The following is a 21634-nucleotide window of genomic DNA, read 5'->3' as shown; positions in this document are numbered from 1 at the left end:
TTTCTACATGACCTTTCTCCAGCTAATTGCTTGACAGTAGTTTTTGTATTCATCCATTTGTTTGTTCATCTGTTGATTGGAAATCCTGATTTGTTATCATTCTAGTGTCAGGTAGTTCTGGGAACATTTATCTGTGTAATAGATAATTTCAGTTAAATATTAGTTATACTGTAATATAAGTAGGGTGTAATAACTGTCTCCGAAGCAGGGCCAGAAATGGAGCTGTTTTGTAAGACAGTCATCTTCTTTCTGTTAGTCTCTCCCAGCCTTGGGATAAATGGGGAATTCGCTCAGAATTTTATCGCCATTGCTGGGCCTCTACCTAGCGAGTTAGTAAATAGATTGCATCTGCAGAACCAAGTCCTACCCAAGGAAGATCAGGGCTCTGCTGTGGCTGAAGCCCATGATTACCTGTGCCAACAAGATCTCATGGCTCCTGAGCTGTCCCAGTACTTCTCCCACCTTCGTGAGATTGGGGTAACACATTACAAAGTCTTCCTGCCGTGGGCATGCATTCTGCCGAAGGCGGATGCCAGGAAGGCGGATGAAGCTCAAGTGGAGTGCTACCAGGAGCTGCTCGAGACCCTGGTGGCTGCAGACCTCAGGCCAGTGGTAGTTCTGCATCACCAGCGTGTCCCTGGTGCTGTGGCCACGCAGGCTATGGGTAGGAAAGCCAACACTTTTGCTGACCTTTTTGTGGAATACGCAGAGTTCAGCTTCCGTGTTTTTGGGGACCTGGTTGATGTGTGGCTCACCTTCAGCGACCTGCCGGAGGTCCTGAGAAGCCTGCCTTACGATGACCCCCAGTACCGAGCCCAGGCCTTAGCTGCCGCTCATGAAAGAGCTTACACTGTCTACCATGAGAAATACTCACCAGCAGGTAAGGAGAATGGGGAGAGGGATTTTTTAATACAGCTTTTTCACAAATATTTTGTGATGGGATTAAGTGGCAATGGCTATATGCAATCTCTGTGTGAATATGCTGCCAGTGCTCAGAATTATATAGAAATCCTTGAGTAACGGGTTCCCTCAAATCCCTTATTTTGATAATTGTTTTATAATTCACTGGTAATCGCATTTTACTTGAAATGATAGTCAAAATAGTTGGGGGTAATATATGTGTGTATGTGTGCATATTTATATTTAGTTTTTTAAGCATCAGGGAAATATTAAATAGTCTGTGGTTAATTTGAGCATCAGAAACTAGTACTTCAAAAGCAATCATAATACTTTTATATGCTTTTTCTCTAAGGGCTGTTATCCCTGTGCTCTTAATTTAAAGACCAGCAGGTGCCCCTGATGAAATGTAGTGTCATACTGTTCATATACCAAACCTTAAATGTATTGTATAATAAAAGTGGGAATAAGACTTAGGAAGAATCTTTTGATTCCTGCTCAGTCATCTCATTTTCAAAGCCTATTCCTTATTTCAAAGTCACTGAAAACAGATTGCAGTTGCTACCATTTCAGCTAAGAGAGCAAGATTATGCCATCAGTCAGTGCCTGTGCTGGTAATCTCTTATTTGTGATGGGTGCAGGCTTTTTGATTCAGGCACGATCTGTTCCCAAGGAATACAGCTTTGGAGATCCAGATCTAGCTGAAGAATCAGGTCAAATTCAACTATCAGCCTTCCACCCAAAACATGGAAATCTTTGCAAATGTATTTAAAAAATCCACTTAAACCAAACTGATCATGGTTTAAAATTACATTTCTCAGTTAATCAAAGTGAAATGATTAACTAAACTAAATAGTTTAGTTATTAGTTATTTAGTTAAATAAACTAAAATGAAACAAAATATTTATTTTTGCGTAAAATGAAAATTAATTCTCTCTGTCAGTTACAAATTAAAATTACTCAAATCCAGCCTTATTCTATTTGTTTCTGTGTACAATAACAAAATCATAATAATCAAGCTATTTGTGGATAATAATATGCTTTTGTGTACCTCTTCCTGACCCACAGAGGACAGACTAAAATATTCCTGAAATGTACCTCAAACCATGAAGAAACAAGGCACAAGAAGTCTCCTGAGAGATAATAATAGTGTGAGGAAGTCTACAGTGTCCTTTGTTTGACTTTAATCATTGCAGACACTGGGATTTTTAAGTAATTAAATCTTAACTCTACCTGTGTTACACAGAGCAAGAGAATTTCACCTCTTCTAAGATGGGTACTCAGGATTTTCTAAGCAGCTGTCCTCATGGGTCTGCCTTCTTTGGGCTTGGAATTTCTCTCTCCCAAGCAGACAATCAGTAGAGCTGGCTGAGTCCTGTTTTTTCGAATTTTTAATTAATTAATTTATTTTTAATTCCTGCATTTGTCAAAAACACTTTGCAGTACAGTTCACTCTTTAGAATTTGCCCAGCTTCCCTCCCACATAACCTGTCGCCCCAAATTCCCAGCGTCCCAGCACCTCAGCATCATCCAGCACAGAATGGATTTTAAAAAATAGCCACTGTAGAACCACCACAAAGGCATGAAAATTAAAGATATTACTTATAATTATGCATGGAGTGGAAGGGCACCCACTGGACAGCTGTATTCAGATCCACCTTCCTGCAAGCAACAGTGCTAAGATGTTCATGAGCTGTCATGATAAGACAAGGATTTATTGACAAAGACTCCTTGAACCCTGCCTTTGAATTTCTACCTTCTTCAACTCTCCATTGAAATCCTACTGGGTATTCTGAACTCAGCTACTTAGGGCACTGTCTGATATTCCACATCCTCAGAAATTTCCAACTGTTTTTAAAATAATTGCAGTGAACTGAAATTTTTTATTTGTCTTTAACATACTACCCATAGACTGCCTCTTTTTTTTTTTCAAGGTGGAAAACTGTCCATTGCTTTAGGAATGGGTCATGCCTTGGATAGCGCTTCTTCAGAATTGCTTTCAGTTTCTCTTCAGGTAACACTTTAATAGAAATTATTTCCAAAATTATGTAAATTTGATTTGATTTAATTTGATTTTTATGTACGGGATCAAGTGACTTAATGCAAGTTAAATACAATTTCAGCAAGTTAACCAATTGACCAATTTGGTAAATTTTACTTATTTGATTAGTCTGATCATGTGAAGCTCGCTGATTTTAAAAATGACTTCAGCATCCTTTCTTGACAAGTAATCACTGATTAAGATATATAGAGATATTTGCTCTCATAATTGGCAATTTTAGCAATATACATGCTTAAATGACAAGGTGTCTGCAAAAAGTGTACCCATTGTAATTTTCTTTGCAAGTCTACTTAATGCACCACCAAAGAAATAGATACTTTATTTCAAAAAACTGCTATTTAAAAAATCTGCTTATAATGTTAAAACACAGACTGAACTGTGCCAAAAGTGATCTAGTTGCATGGGCATGGCACAACACGAGGGGAACATAATTTCTACAAAGATGATGACATCCTTTCTGTAAAGACCAAACTCTCTGTTAGTAGTTGTCTTCACCTAGAGGATGTTGATGTAGGATCCAGTGAACAAATGTCAGTGCAGGTTTTTTGCTTGTATTCACAATCCTTCAAAGCTTAGTAACAGGGTAAGTGATGTTGTAGGCATGGCATTTCAAGGATATAAACAAGGTGTGGTTTGTAGGGAGAGGAAAGATGTTGTATTAGATGAGCTGACTAAACTAGAAGAAAACCTTGGACTGAAAAATAAACTGAAAACTTATCAGTTTTTTTCCAACTTCATCAGCTGGTTTAATAAAAGAATACGATCTATTCCCTTGAACTTGATGACTTGCAGTGGGCTAACGCTTGTAGTTTGGAATGATTAAAGATTTCTGAAGTGGACTTTCCCCAAAGGATTATTGATAAGGCCTACCTGAACCACATAGTTGCAAAGGCTTCTCTGATTAATCATAGACAGTCTTATTAATTCAAAAATCAACCGTAAATCATTAATATTAAATTCATAAAATACTCCTAGAATTTAATTTAGCTGTTTAATTTTTACTTTCTTTAGAAGGAGAGATACAAAATGCATCTTCCCATACAGTATCCAGTTTGTACTCATTGTATTGTCCAGGGCTCCCCTACAGCTGTATGGCTTCTTACTCCAGCAATGTATCTTTATCAAACATTTCACAATTTTATATATTTTTCATGTAATACCTGCAAAAAATACATTTTACTCCAGGATGATTCTTTTCCTTTTCTGGTTTCCAGGATTCAGTAGACTTTCTGTCTCTCAGCCTTCAGTACTGTTGTGGAAGTGAAACAGATTTTTACAAGAAATTGAATGAATTCCAGGTAACATTATGCACAGTGTTAAAATTATAGCAGCAGACAACAGACCGTAAATAGAAGGGGAATTTCATGTTTCTTGATGCATGTCTAAACAGTTCTGATTTGCTGCAAGAACTCGGACAACAGCTACACTAGGAAACAGCTGCATAGTTCTCACTTAACTTCTCTGTTGTTATTCTGACTTAAAAACAGGTGTTCGAAAGTGCTGGGAAGGATCATCTTGGTCAATGCTCATTATTGATGCATTAACGACTGGAATGGCATAATTCTTTTGTCCAGGACTGAAAAACCTTCTCTCTCACATCCTAAGTGGTTGATAAGCTGTTAGGCTAATACCTATACACTAAAAGACATTGTTTTATTCTAGCATGGGTTCTGCAATGGTACTACCAAACTTTGCAACTCCTCCTCAGTAGAGGCAGTGCTAGAAATGTTAATGAGGATGAGTTTGTGAAAGGATTAGATCGCATGGCAGCAACAATGTCAGCAAAGCTATAGGCTAGTACCTGATATTAAAACTCTGGTAGTGAATTGCACTCTTAAAATATGTAAGATGAGAGTCATACAGCAACTGAGTAGCAGAATAAGGAGCTGCCCATATGACTCATTCTCTTTAGGGTCCCAGCATGCTGCAATTACTCTAAAAATCTGAAGTGGGTCAAACATTTATGGCAACAAATTCTTACCAAGTAAACTTTCAAAAAAGGACATACTTCCTTGTGCCTTTTCAATGAGAAGTCGAACACTGAAAGTTTCTGGGGTTTATGCTTTGATTTGCATTGGGCTTTTTTTGGATCAGAGAAGAATAGTGGGTGGTATTTAATGCTTACTCTGTTGATTTATGAATTTAACTTTGAAGAACTTTATCACTGATTCTCAGTCTTCTAGGTACTTCCTATTCTGTGTTAAAAGCAACAAATGCTAAGAGCATGGTTTTACTAGCTGGCTGATGCTTCTTTTCATACAAGTCTCTGACTTTTGGTTTTGCAGAATGTCTGGAAGGACATAGAGGTCTTGGTTTTTAGTCTAAAGTTCCTTGATTGTGGTTCCATGGAAAAGAATCCTTTCATACCAGTAGCTGCCATTGTTGCAGGTGAGTGACATATTTCAAGAAGGAGGAGAGTTTTTAGCTAAGCTCTGCATGGCAAATTATAGAGGATGTTCAAAATTGTCCAGTACAGACAGCTGCTATTAGATGAAATAACTTTATGGTTTCTTTCATAGCCTTCTTGGAAAATTCAGGGTGGATGGTGAGTGTTGAGGGATGGGAAGCAGGAAATCTTCCCCAAAGCTTTTCATAATTTTCATCAGCCTGAAGTTGCACCAGGGGAGGTTTAGATTGGCTATTAGGAAGAATTTCTTCGTGCAAAGGGTTATCAAGCATTGGAGCAGGCTGCCCAGGGAAGTGGTTGAGTCACCATCCCTGGAGGTATTTAAAAGACGTGTAGATATGGCACTTAGGGAGATGGTTTAGTGGTGGCCTTGGCAGTGTTACGTTGATAGTTGGACTCATCTTAAAGGTCTTTCCCAACCTAAATGATTCTATGATCATTTTTTAACATGAAATTGTAAATATCTAATAAAAACCCAACATATTTGATCTGAGAAAAATAGCTATTAGTTATGAAAAGCATGCTTGTTTCTAAAGGTGTAATTCTATGTAGAAGTAGTGTCAAGCAGTCCATGGCATCTAATTTGTGACTAAGTCCATCACTTACACTTTGTTTTCAGCTATTAATAAAGAAGAGACACGTACGATTGGGTATGATGTTAATGAGTTCTTGGACTTCTCATCATCTCATGTTTTAAGGTACAGGTTTTGTCCTTTAAATCAGATACTGTAATAAAATGGTGTCCTCTAGAAACCTATGTGCAGGCAGACACAAGACTGTTAGTAGTAAAGTCTGCTGTTAGTTGCTGAGAGGACTGGAAAGGAATGCCTTTCTGCTGAGCCCAGTCTCTTGCTATTACAGACAATCCTCTATCCTGCTATTACAGGCAATGTAATCCTCTTCCACTCACTCATCCTTGGTTACCTAGATTGCACCTTCCAGCCAATACTAACAAGTACATTTTCCAAGGCTTCTGTTCTTTTCAAAGGCAAACCAGTTAAAAATAAATTAATAAAATAAAATAAAACAGAGACTTTCCTAGGAGAGAAGCCAATTGTGCCTACAGAAATGTAGATATCATTGTGCAGGGAGATGCTAAGGATTACAGAAGTAGGATTGATTAGTTTTAGCTTATCCCATGGAAACTCATGAGAGCAGTTGTGGCATATGAAAACTGTACACACTGCAAGGATTTTGTTTCCACCTTTGACCTAGCCGTAATGAATTATGACAATCTACCTGCAAAGAAATGCATTAGATATATAGCTCTTGAGCCGCTCTGCAGTTACTTCATTGCACTCCACCTTCATCTGCTAGCAGGATGGCAGTAGATTGGACTGATCAGGTGACAAAGGAACTATACCCTAAGTGGCCTATGTCAGCTGAATGGGAAGCAAACGATTCTGCTGTCCTCTGTATTCACAAGTTCTGTGGCACGGGCATCCACCCTGGAGATATTAACTTCTTTTTATTCTATTTCCAGCAAAACAAGTACTCTACAGGAGAACCCAGATGCTGTTCTAGCCCCTCGCTCGTCCTATCAAACAGTTTGGGAAATGTTTGCTAAACAGTCTGAATTGGAGAGGGATTCTTTTCTGCAAGATGTTTTCCCAAGTGGTTTTCTCTGGGGCACATCCACAGGTGCCTTTAACATTGAAGGAGCTTGGGCAGATGATGGGAAAGGAGAGAGCATCTGGGATCAATTTGGACATGCAGGTCATATCTACATGAACCAAACAGCAGACGTGGCATGTGACAGCTACTATAAAACCAGCTATGACGTTTACCTACTTAGGGGTCTTCATCCCCAACTGTACAAATTTTCTGTATCCTGGCCTAGAATTTTCCCTGCTGGCACCAATGAGACCATCAACACCAAGGGTGTGGATTATTACAACCAATTAATTAACCGATTGCTAGAGTCTAACATTGAGCCCATGGTGACTTTGTTCCACTGGGACCTCCCACAAGCTCTTCAGGTTCTTGGTGGCTGGCAGAATGACAGTATCATAGATGCTTTTGTAAACTATGCAGACTTCTGCTTTGCTACTTTTGGGGATCGGGTCAAGATCTGGATTACTTTCCATGAGCCTTGGGTTATCAGCTATGCTGGCTATGGCACCGGAGAGCATCCTCCAGGAATCACTGACCCAGGAGTAGCATCTTACAAGGTGGGGACGCAGGAATAACTAGGATCCTGCAGCTGCCATTGTTGTGTTTTTTTTCCTCTGATGGTTCTGTACTTTAACTATGTTCAAGCCTAATGCGGCCTCTGAGACAACTATTTGCTTGTTGGATTTATGATACTTGCAAAAAATGGCATAGTTATTGGGTGCTAGATGACTTTGTTTTGTTTTTCTATTCTGAAAGCTGGTGTTGATGAATAGCCAGATTCTTCTGCTTAATCCAAAACCTGATGCACTCTGGCTATGATTATTTTTTTTGTCAAGGTTTCTTCTTTTGGATGGAGACAACATTCTCACATGGCAATAATCTCAATGCTGAAGAGTTCTTGTGCAAAGCAGTGTGACACATATTTCTCTGCTTTCTGCCCCCAGGTGGCTCACACAATTCTCAAGGCTCATGCCAAAGTCTGGCACCTGTATAATGACAAATACCGCTCTCAGCAACTGGGAAAAGTGGGGCTGGTGCTGAACTCGGATTGGGCTGAACCCAAGACTCCAACCAACTCTGAGGATGTGAGGGCATCTGAGAGGTACCTGCAGTTCATGCTTGGCTGGTTTGCTCACCCTATATTTGTTAATGGTGATTACCCAGATATCCTGAAGGCTCAGATCCAGGAAGTAAACCAGCAGTGCTCCACAACGGCTGCACAGCTGCCTCTGTTTACAGAAGAGGAGAAGTCCTGGGTGAAAGGGACTGCAGACTTTTTTGGTCTTTCCCATTACACTTCCCGCCTGGTCAGTGCTGTGACTAATGGGACCTGCACACCAAGCTACGAGAGCATCGGGAACTTCTCCTTGCATGTAGATCCTTCTTGGCCACAGACTGCCTCGTCTTGGATCCACGTGGTCCCTTGGGGATTAAGAAGGCTGCTGAAGTTTGTGTCCCAGGAATATACAGGTACAAAGATCCCAATTTACATAGCAGGAAATGGTATGCCGACAGGAGACACGGGGGATCTTATTAATGACACTCTGAGAGTGGATTATTTCCGACGGTACATCAATGAGGCTCTAAAAGGTATGGAGAAATTTTAATTTTATGTTTTTTTAATAATGGCAGCTAGTTATTCTATCACTTCCATGGTGGTTAACTTTAAAACATAGCCACTTGCATGGTGGTATGAGGTCAGTTGCCTATTGTGTATGTAGTGTGACTTAATATACTTCAGCCTATCTGGTGTCCAGGTACAGAACTCTCCGTTCTGTTTAGATATGGGAATAGTTTTTTCATATATACAGATAAATGTAGCCTGGACCTTAACGTCAGTCCCTCTGTGAGAACAGTGTTTTTGTAATTCAGCTTCCCTGAAGACGATTTGCCTGCAGGCAGGCTCCTGCCTACCGAGATCTCATAGAACAGGATTGAATGATGTCTTTACTGATTAAGCAGATCTAACTGACAGCATCTGTACTGTTTCAGGTTAGAATTTTTAGGCAGATATTTATACTTCAGTTGTTATGAGCAAGGTTCAAGGTATGCTTGTATGTTTGCAAACTGTGTATAAATTGACATAAAAATAATATTAGTGACAAGTTCTGGACAGGTATAGAGATTTGAGATTTCAAATAGAGATTTGACTGATACTCTCTTGAGATACACAAATCAATACTGTCAGGAAAACTTTATTAAATATAGTGTATTAAATAGGTTGGTGATCAGCGTATAGCATTTGATCTTCTTCACCTAGTTCTCAACATACTGATAGAAATGTTAAAAGAGCTACAGAAAACACAGTTTAGCATTGCTGTTATGCCTCAGCAGAAGTAAAGAAGATGGACTGCATATGGGAAGTGAACTTTTCTGGAATGGGAGAGATTTAGTGCTTTTTTGTAGGCAATGTGAGGAAGGATGCTGGACTTGCCTCTGCTGGTATTGTATGCGCTGTTCTGCTAAAAGAAACTCCCCTGTGCTCAGGGAAGATAGGCAAGCACTAAATACATGTAATGTTTCAGTTTAACTATAGTGTTAAATCTAAAAGTGCACCATATACCTAAATTGATGAATTCTGCTATTGTGCTTGAAAACAGGAACATAAGGAAAGGGGTACCAGTGGCACAAGTGTCCTGTACTCAAATATCTCTTGACTAGTACTTCTTTTCTCATGCATTTTTATCACTAAGCATTTGACCATCTCCTGTGCTGACTGGTTTACTTGCCAGATATTCTAATTGTTTGGGGTTTTTTTTTGCCTAAAAGACCATTCATAGATGTTTGGCTTATCACACTGTTACCCTCAGTTGTGGTGCTTATGTTGTGCTGTGCTGGGTTCAGAAAATGTTCAAATGAATAACAGTGTCTTGTACTGTTTCTGTGACAGCGGTAAAACTAGACACAGTTGATGTTCGGTCCTATATTGCTCAGTCCCTGGTTGACGGCTTTGAAGGCCCAGTGGGGTACAGCCTAAAATTTGGGCTACATCATGTGAATTTCGAAGACAGCAACAGACCAAGGACTCCCAAGGCATCTGCTTATTTCTATTCCAGTGTTATTGAAAAAAATGGTTTCCCATCCAAAGTCTTGGACAGATCTTCTACACCAGTGGTGTTTGACCTACCTGTGCCATCCAAGTTGCCGAATTTACCAGCATCAGAAGTTCCCTCCAAAGCAAAGGTTGTCTGGCAGAAGTTTTCATCTCAAACAGACTTTGAAAGGGACATGTACTTCTATGGGACATTCCCAGAGGACTTTACATGGGGTGTGTCGTCTTCTGCCTACCAGGTAGAGGGAGGTTGGGATGCAGATGGCAAAGGACCCAGCATTTGGGATAATTTCACCCATGTCGCAGGGAATATAAAGAATAATGATACTGGAGATATAGCTTGTGATAGCTACAACAAGGTGGAGGAAGATATTTACCTGCTGAGAGCCTTAGGGGTAAAGAACTATGCTTTCTCCCTGTCCTGGTCTCGAATTTTCCCCAGCGGAAGGAACAACTCAATAAACAGCCATGGAGTCAACTACTATAACCATCTCATTGATGGACTGGTAGCAAACAACATCACTCCAATTGTCACTCTCTACCACTGGGACCTGCCACAAGCTCTCCAGGACATTGGTGGCTGGGAGAGCAGTGCGCTGATTGACCTGTTTGATAGTTTTGCGGACTTCTGCTTCCAGACCTTTGGGGACAGGGTGAAGTTCTGGATTACGTTCAATGAACCCCAAGTCATTGCCTGGTTTGGCTATGGTGCTGGGACATTTCCACCCAATGTCAATGACCCTGGCAGTGCTCCCTACAGGGTTGCCCACATCTTACTGAAAGCTCACGCCAGGGTCTACCACACATATGATGACAAATACAGAGCGAGTCAGGGAGGGGTCATTGCTCTGTGTCCCAACATTGACTGGGTTGAGCCAAAGACACCAAGCGACCCCAGGGACATAGAAGCTGCAGACAGGTACCTGCAGTTTTTGGTGGGGTGGTTTACACACCCGATTTTCAAAAATGGGGACTACCCTGATGTCATGAAGTGGAAAGTTGGGAACAGGAGTGAGCTCCAGAGCCTGCCATCATCTCGCCTACCGGTTTTCACAGCGGAGGAGCGTGAATACATCAGGGGCACAGCAGATGTTTTCTGCTTCAACACCTACACCTCCAAAATTGTAACCCATGCAACAACCCGGTTGAGGCCCTTCTCCTACGTGTACGACCAGGAAGTTTTAACAAAGGTTGACAGCTCCTGGCCTTCCTCAGCTATTACTGACCATCGGGCTGTGGCCTGGGGGCTGAGGAGGCTACTGAACTGGATCAAAGAAGAATATGGAAATCCCCCAATATACATAATTGAGAATGGGGTGGGAATAAAGACCAAATCGGATATTGATGACAATACCAGGATATTTTACTACAAAACATACATTGACGAAGCTTTAAAAGGTACCAGTGTTTTCTTTTGTTCTGTTGGTGGTGTGTGTCTCCTCTCTAGATTTCTGGTTACTTTATTCCTCTGAAGAGTAGTTTTTAAAAGTGATTGATATCAGTCTTTAAATATTCTGAACACAATATAAACGTAGTGTTTCTTTTTATCATCTCCTTTGCGTGGCTATTTGTACTTGTATCCTCCAACTATGAAGAATCTCTTAATGATCTTAGTTGACCAGTGCCAGCTTTATGAAGCTAGAAGTGTGTATGTGCTTGCATGTGAATTCCTTGTGGTTCTTTTAAGGTGTGACTATACCACTGATGCTCTTCCATTTGTTTCTGGTTTTTCAGCTTACAAGTTGGATGGTGTTAACCTGAGAGGATACAACGCTTGGTCTTTTATGGATACCTTTGAATGGTTGAATGGTTACGATCCAAGATTTGGATTGCACCAGGTTGATTTTGACAATCCCAACAGGCCAAGAACCCCAAAGCGCTCTGCTGTGTACTATGCAGAAATCATCCGTAATAATGGTATTCCATTGCCAAAAGAAAATGAATTTTTACACGGAGAGTTTCCAAAGAACTTTTACTGGAGTGTAGCAACTGCAGCATATCAGGTTAGGAAACCAAGACCGACTCTTAAAGTATTTGTGAACAGTTAATTCATTTTGGATGAGACACTTGCAACTTTTGTAACATTAGGTTTTACTGTAATTGAGAGTTAGTGTAAAAACTGCTGTAAAAGGGAGGAACTTGGAGATATTTAAGGGCATGGTTATACCGCAGGAATTGAGACAGCAGCATGGGCTTCACAAGAGCCAGCCAACATGGAGCAGCAGGTGAACTGAAACAATGCTTGTTCTGTGACATTGTACTTTGCTAGTACGTCTTGCCTTGACGCCCAAGAGGTCTTACTAGTCTGGTACAGCAAAACCATTGCTATTTCTAGTCTTAAGCTGATAAGTCAAAATATGGTGTGCTGCCACAAAGACTAACAGGCTGAATTCTTTGCTAGGCCAAGACCTAAATTTGGGGTTTACTAACAATTCCCCCCTCATCTTCAATTACAGATTGAGGGAGGATGGAGAGCAGATGGGAAAGGACTTAGCATTTGGGACCAATTTTCTCACACTCCCTTGAAAATCAGCAATGATGACACTGGAGATGTAGCTTGTGACAGCTACCACAAGATTGAGGAGGATGTGGAAATGCTGAAAAGCCTCAAGGTTTCTCACTATCGCTTTTCCATCTCCTGGTCCCGCATTCTTCCAGATGGGACCACCAGCTACATCAATGAAATGGGATTGAACTACTATGAAAGGCTTATCGATGCTCTTCTGGCCACTAACATTATGCCTCAGGTAACTAAAAACAGTGACTTTCAGGTAACTAAAAAATAGCAGAAACCAAGTCTGATGATCAGACCACATGTGTGTGTTTCCATCCACACCTTTCTTCACAGAGAAATTGTTTTTCATTGTGGTCTGCAAAGAAACACAGTTTTTGCATAACAAAATGAACTGGGAATATAGTGATATGTTAGAAATTACTACCCAGAAAGATCACAGTAACCTTACTGTTGGCTGCTTGCAATTACCTTCTTGTCCCTCATGTGCTTGGAATTGGACTCCACAAGGACCTACGCAGTGATCTTTCCAGAGACTGAGGTGAGGCCGACGAACCTGTAGTTCCCAGGATCCTCCTTCTTGCCTTTCTTGGAGATGGGCGTAACATTACTGTGTTCCCAGGGCACAACTTCCCAGGAGTCAGGAAGCTCCACTGATTAGCATGGTTTGTCACATAAAAAGGCAGTGACCTCACCACTGCATCAATCAGCTCTTTCAGCACTGTCGAGTGAATCTGACCTGTCCCCATAGACGTGGACACCTGTAGCTTTTTTATGCTTCTACCTGTGGCTTCCCCACTGCCGGCTGTCCCTGTCCTCCCCAAACCATGCTGGTACATGTTGGGAATGCACATGGCTGCACCAAACGCTGCATACATGTGTACACACACCATACAGGGGGCAATGCAGGAATATCTACACAAGCATCGGATCATGCCTGAGCAAACCTGTGCCTTCATGGCATTGCTCTAGACTGGTCCAACAGATGTACCAGCCCGAATGGATGTTCTATTGGACTGTATTTCATCTCAGAGTCAGTGCAGGTGCAGCAGTTCTTCACTGACAAGTTCTTGCTATCACAAGGTTGTGGTGGTTTTTGGTAAAAGCTTCATCTTCACTATCAGGCAGTCCCTAGAGTTTGAGTCATTTCTCCATGTCCTAAAGAAACTGAAACACTGGCAAAAAGCTGTTTTATTTGAGTGCACGAGTGATCACTACAAACTCAAACACCATTAAGGAACAGGTAGCTGCAGATCAAAGCATAGTTTATTTATGTTCATAAATGAGGCTGGGTTACTGCCCTTATTTCCAAAAGTCAGAGTGACTGGTTGAGTCCTTTCTCTTGCTGTCTTTCCCCACAGGTAACTCTCTATCATTGGGACCTCCCACAGGCACTGCAGAATGTCGGTGGGTGGGAGAATGATACTATCATTCAGAGGTTTAAGGAATATGCTGAGGTCCTTTTCCAGAGACTGGGAGATAAAGTGAAATTTTGGATAACCCTCAATGAACCCTACAACACTGCATATTGTGGCTATGGCGTTGGCACAGCTGCTCCAGGTAAGACTGCTCAGACAGGTAACACATAACCTCAGAGCCTTCATGGCACTGTAGACACAACTCTGTTTTATGCTCCAGCAGAGTAGATGCTAGGGGCTTTCAAAGGTAGAGCAAGGAAGACGGTGTGGTGGGGATAAATGGGGTTTGGACTGCTGGGATGTGGTGAACAGGTCCTTCTTTCACTTTGCCTGTCCCCTCCGAGACCCATCCTCCTTCTTCCACTCCTCTAATCCACCCCTCCTCTGCAACCTCGGGATTACACTTGCTGTCTGGAGCAGACCCCATTTCTAGACCAGCTCCGGGGACTGTGGAGAAGGGTTAGGGCTGGAGGAGGGCTAAGCTCATCTGTAGGGTAGAAGCAAAGGAAGGAGAGGGATGGGAGCTGGCCTGAACACGCAGCTTTCTGCTGTCCATACTGGCAGCAGCAGCCTGTTGCTGGGGCTGGCAGCCCTGCACAGGCAGAAAGCTGAACCAGCCTGTGTCCCGCTGCAGGGGGAGGAAGGGGCAATGTGGGGTCCTGCACAGCCTGCCCACTGCAGCTGCACCTTCAGCTGTCTCTGCTGAAGCAGTGATTTCAGCCCAGGGCTGGGCCCAAGGACACCAGGTGCTGCACGTTTATTCGTAGCAGGCAGTTCTGGGTGTTGTGTTAATCTGGAAAGGAGCCGAGGAGAAAGCTGGGAACTGCTGCTCCACTGTCTGTGCTCTCACCGTCTCTGCAGGCATCTCTGTTCGGCCAGGGCGAGCCCCCTACGTGGTGGGGCACAACTTAATAAGGGCCCATGCAGAAGTCTGGCACCTCTACAATGAGACCTACCGGGCAAAACAAGGAGGATTAATCTCTATCGCCATCAACTCTGACTGGGCAGAACCAAGGAACCCACACAACCAGGAGGACATCGAAGCTGCCGGACAATACTTGCAGGTACAGAGACACCTGGTCACAGCTCTCCCTGCTGCCCCAGGGTTTGTTCATGCTGGCACCCTCTCTCTGGGTGCTGGAGATGCCCAGAACCCAGGTCAGCATCTCACTGAAAGAAAAGGATGAGCCAGAGGCATCACCGCGAGAAAATGTATCACCCTTTTTTGGCTGATCAAGTGTGCAACAGAAATGAGACAAAATATGGTTGCAGTGACAAAAGCTTATTAAATTTACTGCCATTATATGGGCATCCCTGGCTATCTCCATGTGCCTGTTCACTATAAATTCAGGTACTAGCTATAAAGCACCAAATGAAGGAGAAATGGTTAAATCCCTTGTTTTGATACATAATTTATCCTTTTCCCTTATTTCCTGTCTTAGTTTCTTCTAGGTTGGTTTGCTCATCCCATTTTCAAAAATGGTGATTATAATGAAGTGATGAAAACGAGGATTCAGGAACGCAGTCTGGCTCAAGGTCTGAACCGGTCCCGGTAAGAGCCCAGGCACTTGCTGTGCTGAAACCTGCTTTTCTGATAGAAGTGGTAAACTTCAATGATTCTGTTGCAATGTTACTATAAAAATCTTACTGTATACTCACAGAAAAACTCTAGCGTACATTTTGCCTGTTCCCAGTCTTCACCTCTATTGCAAACTAAATTTACTAATGTAACCTATCTTTGGGGTCGTAAGTTGGCAGCTCAGAGTGACATAGTAAACGTTCTGTATTAGGCACAGTGCTTTACCTGACAACCATGGTAAATGTGTTTTAACTTTTCTTAAAACTGTGTACTGAACTCGAGCACTGAGAACTCATTGGTTCCTCTGAATTACATTTCTTATTTTCCATTACCGTTAATTATTCTTAATGTTATTGTAGTAGCAGTGCTCCATCATGAATGTTTTTCCTTTTCTCTCCCTTTTGAGGCGCATATAAAGAAAGCACTTTTCCCCCTCTTCACTTTAATAGCAATTTAATGGGGTATATTAGAACTGGGGCTGTTCCTGATCATTCCTCTCTGAAAATGTGAAAGACCACTTGTTTTGAAATGAGGGAGATGGTGGAAGAGGCGGTGTGTGCTCTGCAGCAAAGGCAGGTCTCTTCAGGATTTGAGTTATGCTTTTATATGTGCCTAAAACACTTGTATTCTTAGGCACTTTTTTTGACATGTTATTTCTTTGGCAATTGCTGCCATTAATAAGAGAGCAAAGTCACGCGTGTTGCTTTATGAGATAACGTGCCCAAGCATCTCAATCTGTTGAAGAAGTCCTGTCCTCAGTCTAAGACTGCAAACTTTCAAGCACCACCAAATTGCCAGGAGCACTGGCTGCGTTTTCAGCAGGGCTTGCCTAGGGACCTAATTCCCAGAAGAACCTTCTCCCTCTTCTGGCTAAGAGAGAGCTGAAACCTCACTCCTTGTTCCAGGGTACCCTGGATGTCCCTGACTTGGTTTCTTACTCTGTGTAGACTGTGTAGGGCTGCAGATCCCAAACGGGGGTGTTCTTCTCTGAGAAGGCTTCCCTTTTGAAGGGAACCGAGCATTTTGGGATTAAATAGTAGAGTCCACACACACACAGAGCCTCGTTCCCAGTTTCTCCTGGGTTTTCCCATGTTCTTCCAGAAGGATCACAGTACCTCCCCTTGTGCTTGTGGTGCTGGTACCAGCGATAACCAGCATTACACATGGAGCATGTTCAAAGTGTGGATCTTGGGGAGAAAGCGCAGAAGTTTTTATTGTTTCCTGTGTCGAAGCCAGAGTTTATGAGACAACGCTGTTATTAGCCTCTGCCATGACCTACCAAGTACTACTACTGCCACGCAGAGAAGAGCTCTTCTTGTAGCAGATGCCTGCTCCCCTGCTCCTGTGAAGCACATCTTAGCACACATGGCTGTCTGCACCTTGAGTGCGTGCAAGCGGTAGTACGGTGTTTTGAGGGGGCTTTTGTGACAGCTCCCCTGAGCAGGGACAGGACCCCCTGGATGTCACTGCCTGCTAGGAGGCACCAGTTCATGCTTCCCCCTGTCAGAGCTGGTCATGCTCTTGCAGGATGGTGGGCTGAGACAGGTCACTGGCAAACACCGCAGCTCTGGGTCTCCATAGGGGTGTGGTGAGTACATGATAACCAAAATGATTGTTGCTGGTTCCTCCCAATGCGTTCCTCACTAGGCATGCACTGTTTCTTGTCTTATAAAGCAGGATGACGGTCAAACTTCTCGTTTGACCATGAGCAGGACCTCTAGCCATCAGGTGTCTCTCTTCTGGCCAGTGAAAGGTCTGTTCCTCTCTCGGAGAATGTTAGAGCAGGCGGCATGAATTATACAACAGGACTGGGGAGGGGTAGAAGCAAAGGAAGGGGAAATGCTGAGAAGACTTATATTTTGAGGGGTTTATGCTTTTCTCTGTTTTCTATTGCAGACTTCCAGAATTTACTGAAAGTGAAAAGCAAAGAATTAAAGGCACCTATGACTACTTTGGTCTAAATCATTATACTACAGTTTTAACATACAACATAAATTATCCTGCTGGTGTTCAGTCGTATGACTCTGATAGGTAAGAGATGAATGTAAATTATTGGTCAAGTAAAATACGCACACCTGGAGTCTGGGCCAACTAAGCAGTGTAAACTGATAGGAAATAAAGGTGTGAGACAGGTATTTTAAGCTGTTGCAACCAATACTAGGGAAAATATCCCCAAAGAGTACCTTGTGGTGCTGTTAAAAAGTCCAGCAACAGCCCTTTTTTTTTTTTTTTTTAACAAACCTGATGACAAATGTGAATGTTTAAAACAGGACAAAGAAAATTAGAGGATCTGCTAAAGGAAGGAATCTGCACTTTTGAGTCTCCCAAAGGTTTGGGATCAGCTGTATACAGTATTATTTACTGTATTACCTGCCCCCAGTCTGCAGTTTGAACTGCTAGATTATCCTGGTTTAGGGATACTGCTCCATTTGCTGTTGAACAGTTGTTAGTTCCCTCACCACATTGGGTAAATGTAAGTTCAAAGCCTAAATAGCTAAATCACTTAATGGTTAAGTATACAGAAGTAAGTCAAGATTTTTATTTGGATACCAATTTCTTTCCCCAACTTCAAAAGGTATACAATAGGACCTTACTAGTTTTTCTGACGAGAATTAAGGTAGCAGTGGGACTACGCATGGGGGTGAACATAGGCTGTTTTCTGAAACATTTCCACAGAGAATATATGAAATTATTATAACTTCCTTTTGCTGCTGCATCCCAGCCCCTGTGGTTTAGCCCCATAGCGGGACACTGGGCTCAGTCTTGCATTCCTGTACGTAGGTGTAAATGGCAATTTTGTGTGCTCAAGCACTGCATTATATGTATGTTGAACAGTAGAAATGGTGTCAAAGTACAAGGATCTGGAGCTAACATCACATCCTCAGCCATAGTTGATTTAAGCATAATACGATTGTAAAGCAAAGTATGAGAAGTGTTTTCTAGAGGCTTGTGAGCACCAGCACCCCCTCAGCCTGCTGTGCTTTCGCCAGCTTGTCCCAATGTTACCGCTGGTTCAGTTTCCTGCATTGCTCAGCGCCTTATTTCTCAGCCCTGCAGCAATGGGGTGCCAGGCAGAGCGGCAGGCAATTGGAACTGGTCCCTTGATCACTATGTCCTCCTCCGCAGGGGTGTAGCTTCAGTAACCGACCGCAGCTGGCTGAACTCCGGTTCCGTATGGCTAAAGGTGACACCCTTTGGTTTCCGAAAGCTCCTGAGATGGATAAAGGAAGAGTACAACAACCCTCCGATTTACGTGACTGAAAATGGGATCTCAGAAAGGGGAGCCTTAGACTTGAACGACACTTGGCGAATGCATTACTATCGAAGCTACGTTAACGAAGCACTGAAAGGTAGGAATGATTATTTAAATCTGATCATCCACATGTCTAGAGAGCAGCAGTGTCTTGCCAGAAGACTGACATGTATGAAGCAAGTTGTGAAGAGCTGAAAGACCACTGCCATCACACTTGCCAGTTACGCACTCACCTGGGTTTACTCTGTATCCGCTTCTGAGAGCCTTTGGGTTTAGCAGAAACTGCCCATGGATAGCCACAGCTTTGCAGGGAAAGGTTAGCTAAAGGAAGAACAAACCCTGGGTTTAGCAGGGTAACTGCAGCTTCCTTGTATAGCTGCATCTGGCAAGAGCAGGTACTACTACCTGACAAATACCTGTTTTGACTTCTGCTGTGTCTAAAAACTGCATCTTTTTAAAAAAACAGAAAAAAACCAAACCCCGAAGTGGTTTCAATTACAGCAGTGTCAGGCAACATCAGGGAAGGGCTTTTCTTCAGTTTGCTTCTCTGAGGTACTGGGAACTGGCAGCCAGATGTTCAGAAAGTGGTTGTTTACTGCCTTTTAGCAGCAAGGCCCCACATTTGAAACACTGTTTGCATTATCGATGGCTTGTCTTCTCTGTTCCTAACCCTTTGTTTATTGGACAAAACCTTTGATTCTTGGAGCAGAGGAAAGCGGCCTCCAACACTGGCAGGCTGACTGAGCTACCCTGGTTGCTCGTTAGCTGTAACTTGGCAGTTGAACTACCCCAAAGCAACTGAGCTAAGGCAACACGCAAGAGAAGTGGGAGCAGGGGAGACGGCAAAAACCAGTGAGACCAAAGTGGCAATAACCTCACTGTGCTCAGCACCCTGTTGCTGTGTAGTGTCCCTGAGCATCTTTGTGCCACTGCTGGCCTAGCGGTGACACCTCCCGTCACCCGGCTGCACAACTAACCTGTTCCCTCTGGTCCTGGTCACAGCTGTTGTGCTCGATGGCGTTGACTTACGAGGCTACACCGCGTGGACACTGATGGACAACTTCGAGTGGGCAGTGGGCTTTGATGAAAGGTTTGGGCTCTATCAAGTGAATTTCACAGACCCCAACTTGCCGCGGCGCCCCAAAGCCTCTGCCAGGTATTACTCGCAGATCATAAACTGCAACGGGTTTCCAGACCCAGCAATGGGCCCACATCCCTGTCTGGAACTGGAGCCTGAAGGTAAGCGATGCAGCAGAAATCGTGTTTTTTTGTGTGTGTGTGTGTGCATCCAATTCTAATCCTGAAAGATTTCCATAATCTGTGGTTTTCAAAGACACCAACATTTTCTGCAGTATTCTTTTTAAGGGCTCCAGTAGTGCACTGATTAATCATCAGTCTTTGTTATGACTGAAGACAGTCATGTGGAATTATGTCACTTCTATATGCAAAACCAGAACAATGACTAAATTTTGTGTGATAGCACCTTGATACGTGCCTGCCTCCAAAATGCAGCAAAGTTACTCCATTCTACTTCTCTCTGATTAACAGAACTGCCTAAGACATTTTCCAAACCACACACATTCAGTATTCCCACACTATTTTTTCTAAACAATTTTGAATACTTTATATGAATCAGTGTTTTGGGTAAGCCTTTAGAAATGCTCTTTTGTCATTTACATTTTCTGAACTAGAGGAGTACACTGAACACAACTGTTCTTAGTGTAGGGTTCTGGAGATGACCATGGCTGCTAGAGAATACTCACCTCTCCTGGACTGTCAAGAATTGCACTATCAGCCTCAGCTGTGCCTTTACTTTGAGCTAAAATTGTGTCAGTCACTGATCCCACAGAATTACAGCTACTGCCAGAGTACAGAATAGCAATAGTGAAAGCCTTGTAGAGGCAGGAAGCAGCAATGCACACACACACCCCCCAAACAGTTCACCCCAGGCTGTGTACTAATACTTTCTTATTGTTTTCCCATGGACAGTGACACCAACAGACACCACACCAGGACTGGATGACAGCGTGCGCTTTTTGGGATTAGATTTAACAGCACAAAATGCAGAAATAGCACTGTATGTGCTTTTTGCTCTTTCAGGAGTTGGAGCGTTGGGCTTGGCTCTTTTTGCATACAAGTATGGAAAATTATCCAAAAGATCCCATAAACAGTCACACATGGAACTTACTTAGTAAACTCTGAAGTCTCCACTTGCTAAAGGGTTTGTTTGTTTTGTATTAAAAGTCTGTAGCACCTGGAAAAGAAACCTAGTGCTTGTACTACTGCAACTTGGCGTCTTGCCTTAGAGGTGGCTTCCCATCATTGTGGTGTTTGCTTACCAACTTTAAAATACAAAAGAAAAAAAATTTCCATGGTAACTGTCTCTTTTCTCCCCATGTACTATTGATTTCTTAAAGACGAAAGTAAAATTGCTTGTTCCTATCTGCATAAGGATTCTGAACTTGACCTTTCATCTGTTCTTGCTTCACCCTCTCCGCTTGGATGATGCAGGTCTCTTCAAGTTTATCTGCGAGCAGCCCTCTAGAAGCTCTACTGCTTCTCAATGGGTTTAAGACAAATTAGTCTGTTCTATTGCAGCTACTGTATGGATTTTTTCCCCCTTTCATTTATTTCATATATATTATGTTTTGAATTATGTATCTCAAGTTATTAAAAAAAAATAACAGAAATGGCCCCAAGTCTATGCCTTCACATTTGAACAGAGTGTGATTGATACTTAATTAAACCTCCTTTAAAACAGGAATCAGAAGCAGCACAGAACACCTGTAATATGCAGGTCTCTAACAAACACCAAGATGCACAGTACTTGGTGTGGGGGA

The 21634-nt window shown here is 42.5% G+C and overlaps 1 protein-coding gene across 1 annotated transcript; it reads left to right on the top strand.

Moving 5' to 3' along the window:
• The first annotated feature begins 216 nt into the window (after positions 1 to 216).
• On the top strand, positions 217 to 20986 carry LCT (lactase). Its single transcript, XM_010575178.1, has 18 exons — positions 217 to 880; positions 2832 to 2861; positions 3402 to 3463; positions 4174 to 4257; positions 5245 to 5347; positions 5986 to 6064; positions 6850 to 7537; positions 7925 to 8570; positions 9871 to 11430; positions 11767 to 12035; positions 12489 to 12779; positions 13906 to 14104; positions 14824 to 15026; positions 15405 to 15514; positions 17438 to 17572; positions 18668 to 18891; positions 19797 to 20033; positions 20784 to 20986. Exons 1-18 carry the CDS (start codon positions 217 to 219, stop codon positions 20984 to 20986), a joined length of 5787 nt encoding a protein of 1928 aa, XP_010573480.1.
• The last annotated feature ends 648 nt before the right edge of the window (positions 20987 to 21634 follow it).

Source organism: Haliaeetus leucocephalus, unplaced genomic scaffold, assembly GCF_000737465.1.
Source record: "Haliaeetus leucocephalus isolate CR32 unplaced genomic scaffold, Haliaeetus_leucocephalus-4.0 Scaffold451, whole genome shotgun sequence".
Taxonomy (NCBI): Eukaryota; Metazoa; Chordata; class Aves; order Accipitriformes; family Accipitridae; genus Haliaeetus; species Haliaeetus leucocephalus.
This window is presented reverse-complemented; position numbering and strand designations above follow the sequence as displayed.